The following is a 6,145-nucleotide window of genomic DNA, read 5'->3' as shown; positions in this document are numbered from 1 at the left end:
AGGTAATTTAGTTATTGAGAATAACATCGTATGTATACTTCTACTATGACGATGTTCAAGACGCCTTCGTAGTGTATCAGCAAATAAAAAACAATCCTTTATATGTTAAATTTTGCTATTTATGCTGAATAAAGGTTTTTGATTGTTTTTTGTTCCACGGTTGTAAGATTTCGATAACTATGGACGCAAGTGACAAAAGTTTTGTTGAAATTTTCATTTAGGGGAGGGTAATCCGAATATTTACAATAGAGTCTATTTCACTGTGCTGCTAACTGTAATGCCGACGTAACGCACTTCTACGAACTCAGAGTTGTCCCGCCTCTAAAGTTGTTAACGAACTTTTAATATCGTAGAACAATCATCGCTGCGGGTAGTCTACTATACAATTGTAGGTTTAGGTTTCGATACCAATCCAATCGTTAATTAAGATAATGGTCGCTATTTTGACTTTATAGCCGATAACTTAAACATGGTTACAAACTAACAAATATATTTTTTAAAACAAACAATTTTAAAGTTAACCAAGAAATTTATCTCTTAAAAAGTTTCGATTACAGATAAAAGTAGTTAGTTGTTTTGCACTTTCAAGTCTGAAAATGTAGTGGACATTTTCTGACTTGAAAGTGCCAATCGCGGAGAGTAAAGCGGTCTCACCTTCTCTGGCTTTAATTGCAGGCTCAGCGTTCATTAGGATATGCAGTTTTTTAACGCGATTATGACATCGTAGGGTCGGTGTCGTCCGCGAGGGTGCGCTGGGGCGCGGAGCGGAGGGCTGCGTCACGTGCGAGGTCCGCACTCCGCAACCCCACGCATGCGAGACCGCGGGGCGCCGCCAGCGCACGCGCGCCCCGCGCCCACCCCTCGTCCGCCCGCCGCCGCCAGTCCGCCGCCGGCCGCCTTGCGCCCTACTCGTTTGTGCTGCGCTCCACGCCTCGCGAGTGTTTCCGAGTGATGTCGACTTGTGAATAGTGCCATGATCGTGCTCCGTTGTGCCCTGCTCGCGGCGCTGCTCGCCCTTGCCGCCGCCGCCTGGCAGGAGAACGTCAGGCCCAAAGTCTTCGCACAATTAGGTAAGTACCGGTCACCACGGAACACCCAAAAACGCCACTGGACACGATGCTACCCTCGTTATAACAAGAACGAAATGCGAGCATCGACGCAAACGCTCGCGTCACTACATTGACCGATGTTTATGTTTTGATTGACAGTAACTTGCTTACAAACATTTCAAAAGTTAGTTTTTAATCTGTTGCGATTTGAAATGCGTTCAGAAGGAGTTACTATTTAGTATTCTGAAGATTTATTTCTCTGAAATGAACTAAAGTGTAAATGTTTGTGCTAGAGACACAGCTTTTAGGAAACTGATAGAGTTTAAAGTGGCACAACACTGCTATCTAATATGAAGTCATTGAACTTAACGTTTTTAGGTTATGAATTGGAAAGAAACTGATATTCAATTCTGAATACTTGAACAATATTATAGACATCGTATATTCTTGCATTATGTCCAAAAGCGTTTTGTAAACATTAATAGAGCAAGAATATTACAGAATATAAATTTACTATTTCTCTTATAATAAAAAAGTTACGTTTAACATTAAAACGCAGATACGTAAAAATTTATAGCTTTGAATTTTGTCTCTTTACTCATTTGATGTTATGTGAACCTCTCCTACCTTAAGTTACTTAATGGGTGGTCCCACACAGCATCTATTATCCAATAAGAATATTTAGTGTACATTACTCTAAGTAGAATAAATAGAGTCGTCCCTAAAGTTTTGGCTTGGGTACGTTGGCAACGAGTCACAGTCACGCGACAGTTCATCCTGCAGGAATAAAGGGATGGTGTACAACTGTTGTGTAGTGCCATTGTTTTATTGTGCAGTCTGCATTGCGGGGGACGGGCCACGTGCCTCTCATTAGTGCAACACAAAGCCAGCAGTTTATTCTGCGTTTTGCAATGTTACGCCCGGATTAGTAATATACGAGTAGCTTTATGTACCGCAAGTTCAGCCGATACGGGTATGGTGTGCAAAAGTATTCGACGCCCCTTTTATAACGTGTTGGTTTGTCGGTTTACCCATACGGGAATGCTGTCAATTTAAGGAAATGTACTGTCATCAAGTCTAGACACAAATGCGGCGAGTACATATCCTGAATTGCCGTTGTATCCGGTCTTTGTGATCATTCGATTTAAAATGCTAATGTATTTACTCACGTATGTAGATACTACTTTTAGAGATGTAAATGAACGAAAAACGCATATGTTTTTCGTTCATTTACATCTCGTTGTTTTGGTGTAGATTTTAATTTAATCGGACTAATAAATCAATTTTACTTGAAATATATATCATTAACTAACGTTGTTAATTGACCGAGTTAATTAAACAGTCATACTTGAGTTGTTTGATGTGGAGACACTGTATCGTGTCAACACCTCTTCAGTAATGTGATCTAGCAATTCAAGCCAGAAGGGTGGGATGACCGCGCACTGTGGTTATTAAACGATTTAAATATTCCTATGGAATTTAACTACCGGTTTCATTCTTTTTTGGTATTCGGTGATTTTTGTGGAAAACAAAATTATCAAAATTAAAAAAAAAACAAAGAGTCACTTTAATTTAGATGTTTTGATAATAACTGATAATACTAACACAAAAGAAATGTATGGTTATTAAAAAATTCATTGTTTTATACAAAAAAAAAATCGTTCCGGGGAAAATGTTGATTGCACTAACCTCATTTATGAAGTGTAACAAATTCAATTAGTGCTTGTAATATTGATATATTTATTATTCTATAAGTGTTGTGCCGGGTACAATTTCAATTTGTGCAAATTGTGTACAAAATGTGAAGCGATAATGAAGGCAACTTCCGGCTAAGTGCGCACTCAAAGAATACAAATTCACCGTAAAGTGCCTCCAGAGGAGTTACTCGTCTTTTTAATGCGACTTATAAATTTTTTAGACTACTTATTAAATTCGCCATGCGTTGTAATGCCAAGCTATTGAAAAAAAAGCAAAACATATTTTTGTTGTTTGTTTAGCAAAATGCTATAAAATTTTCATAGCAATGGTATAGGAACTACATTTGTGTGTAATATGACTAACATAAAAACCTTGATTTTATTTACGTATATTCAGAGATTCGTATTGCTATTGTATCTGACTGTACCGCTAAGACAGACCGGTTCTGTGTGGGTCGAGGCGAGTATTGATAGGAAATTGGATGCAGAAATTTCTCCGAGACTGTTTCCGATGACTCACTTTTGAACAAGATTAAGTAAGGTCAGTGTTCGCGTTAAATGAACTCCCAGTTATCTATACTTAAGCGCTTATTAACACTAGGTGGGTGGATTGAACAATAACATTGCTATTCGCTCTATCACTTTTCTTTATTAGCAGAGAGGGTAATTTGTTTGCTACTAAAGACAAGCGTATTTCTTTATAGTTGTGACAGGTATATTATCTTCATTTATTTATGAGAATGACAGTCTTGAAATATGGTAAGTTTAATTTATTTTCTAAACGTAATATAATTTAACTAATAAATTTTCTACCCTTCAAATAAGGCCCTTGAAAACTATAAGGGTTACGGACGAATTAAATTTAAAAAAGTATGATTAATGTTTATTGGTCGTGGTTGGAGTAGCTGTTTCCATCTAAAACCGTATTCTTTAACGTTTATAGAAGTGCATTATGGGTTCCGACACCCTCTTTTATGATTTAACTGCTTGGATTATTGAGCGTTTAAGTGGAACCATAAAATAACCGTTCAGGTAATACCTGAGGTATAAATAAATTACTGGATAATGCTTTTATACTGTGGAATGTTTTGTACGTGTCGTATTCTAGCTTATGGGTATTTATTAGTTTATACTTCAGGGACCAATACGCTGGGGAACCTTTGTAGTTGGGGTGCATAATACCGCAACGATTCTATGTTGTTTATTACCGGCCACTCCTGGATACTATTAATAAAGTAACATCAAATGTAAGTTTGTTTAGTACTTTTTGACTTTTTTAATAGGCAAACTCAAAAAGGTTTCATTTGATAACTTTGATTTTACACATTTAGAAAGCTGCATTATGCAAAAGTAACATGAGCAGTTGTTAAAGAGGTAAAATAGTATTATTTTGTAAAATAATGTGATTCCATGATATTTCATTTCAAATTTTGCAATTATTTTCTATCTTAAGTATACGTTGTTTATGCAATATGCTGAAATCGGACTGCTTAATAAGAATGCCGAGGGAGCCGCAACTATAACCGCTAATCAAAAAAGGACAAAAGTTCAAACATTCATCGACAACGCGATCGCTAAAGTCGAGAGGAATGCGATGGGGTGTCAGAGCAAATTGTACTTAAGTGAACGTAGAAATAAAATGAGTTATCGTTTGGGACTTATTGCTTGGAGCATAATATGGAGATGTGCACCTTAGGATATGGTGATAAAGTATATTCTCGGGTAACGACTGGTATCTTGAACGAAACAGACGAGTGGCAGTAACGCACGTGCGTGCGGGGTGCGGGGGGCCGCTGCTGGCGCCGCCTGGCGGGAGAGGCACAACTTTATGATGACGCTATATATTGTCTTCGGCCAGTGTGGGATTCATGGTTCCTTTTGTTTTACTTTTTCTGGACACGCTGATTAATTTCTTTTAGTGTGCCGTTTTGGGGGATCTGTTTCGGTGTGCACTGCAATCAAAATCTTGACTCTTTTTGTTTTCAGTCGACGTTGTGCTTTAGTGAAGATTAACCCTACGATTAAGAATGTACTTTTTCTTTTTTAGCAAGAGTCAAAATGGCGTCATAAATATTGAAAAGACAGTATTAATTTAACAGTTACAAATTTTTATGCATATAGTGGAAATATATTGAAATTTTAGCTGTTTCGTTTTCGTTGTCTCTTAAGACATAATATTAAATCATGAGGTTTCTTACGAAAAATATGTGACTTAAGACTTAAGAAAATCTGTTTATGTCCTAAATTTTAAGATGAACAAATCTATTCAAACTTTGGCGATACCTGACTAGTGAAACCGATGTCCGTTAAATCGGTTGTCATTTAATTCGCAATAGGGTTGGATATAAGTAAAAGGTAGGCAATAAATGCATGCCCGACCCAACCCTCGTTGATGAGGACAAGGCAAACATTGGTTTAGTAATAAAAATATTTGTTCAAATACTCAATGCGCAATGGAAAGGAAAGGCGTTTTTTACAAAGCCGGTCCCGGGAGTGTGCCTTGCTCATTGTCATGCAGTTTTTAAACCGGGATTAAAAGGAAGCTAATAATGAGGCCAGGAGTGGGGGAACTGCAGTCGGTTTGCGCATAGTTACAAATTTCTACTGCGCCATTCAGCTTGGAATTAAATACTTTTGTGCGTCGTGTATTCCTAAAAGACTTGCTTATTAAAAAGATAATTAGTTCGCGAGTCCTTTTAAATAAATAGAGGTAAACAGAAAAGATTAAGTCTCGTTTCTTAGTGATTTTGTAATTTTCCTATATAAGTTTCAAACAAGTATGTTCATATTTTTATATCCCATGCTTATTCGTATTAAATTTATTAAATCCAACGCTTGTATATGTTTCTACTTTTTATATAAAACATTTCTCTAATTAAGTAAGAAGTCAAAGTAAACTGGGTCGTAGTTGCGAGTCATGTTAACCGTAAAAGTGGTAAAGTCGACGCGATCGTTTCAAATGTTGTTTTTATTAATAGGCTCATAACGCCTTGTAAGGTCACACCTTTAAAGGAAAATTAAATTCAATTAAAAATATACTTTGATATTAAACTTTGTTATGATTTTTAGAATTTTAATCCTAAATACAGTTGTACACTATTTAGTTAAACACGTGTTTTAACCCTTTGGCTGCTGCTGATTGACATTGTAGACGTCAACGTGGTTCACTATAAATGTCATCACAATGTTTTCGGTAGTTATACCGAAACCACTGTGGTAACATTTACGCAAGTACTTATACTTCATTATTTATTGGTAAAGATTGCATTTCGTATGCCTACGCATAATAATATTACAATAACCATGATTTGTCAAAAATCCACGCCGGGCGTTAGAGTCTCGGCATAAAAGGGTTGACGTATGTTTAATGTACAATTTATTTGAGACACTGTCTAAGTT

At 36.8% G+C, this 6,145-nt stretch overlaps 1 protein-coding gene across 1 annotated transcript in view; it reads left to right on the top strand.

Moving 5' to 3' along the window:
* Positions 1-893: 893 nt before the first annotated feature.
* Positions 894-6,145, top strand: part of LOC106716738 (semaphorin-1A) — a 253,117-nt gene continuing 247,865 nt past the window's right edge. Inside the window, exon 1 of the mRNA XM_045681704.1 lies at positions 894-1,070. Coding sequence (XP_045537660.1) covers positions 974-1,070 — 97 coding nt within the window. The 5' untranslated portion in view covers positions 894-973. The remainder of the gene's footprint in view (positions 1,071-6,145) is intronic.

The sequence above is a fragment of the Papilio machaon genome, chromosome 16 (assembly GCF_912999745.1).
Source record: "Papilio machaon chromosome 16, ilPapMach1.1, whole genome shotgun sequence".
Lineage (NCBI taxonomy): Eukaryota > Metazoa > Arthropoda > Insecta > Lepidoptera > Papilionidae > Papilio > Papilio machaon.
The sequence above is the reverse complement of the archived record's forward strand: the minus strand, read 5'-3'. Positions and strand labels throughout refer to the sequence as shown.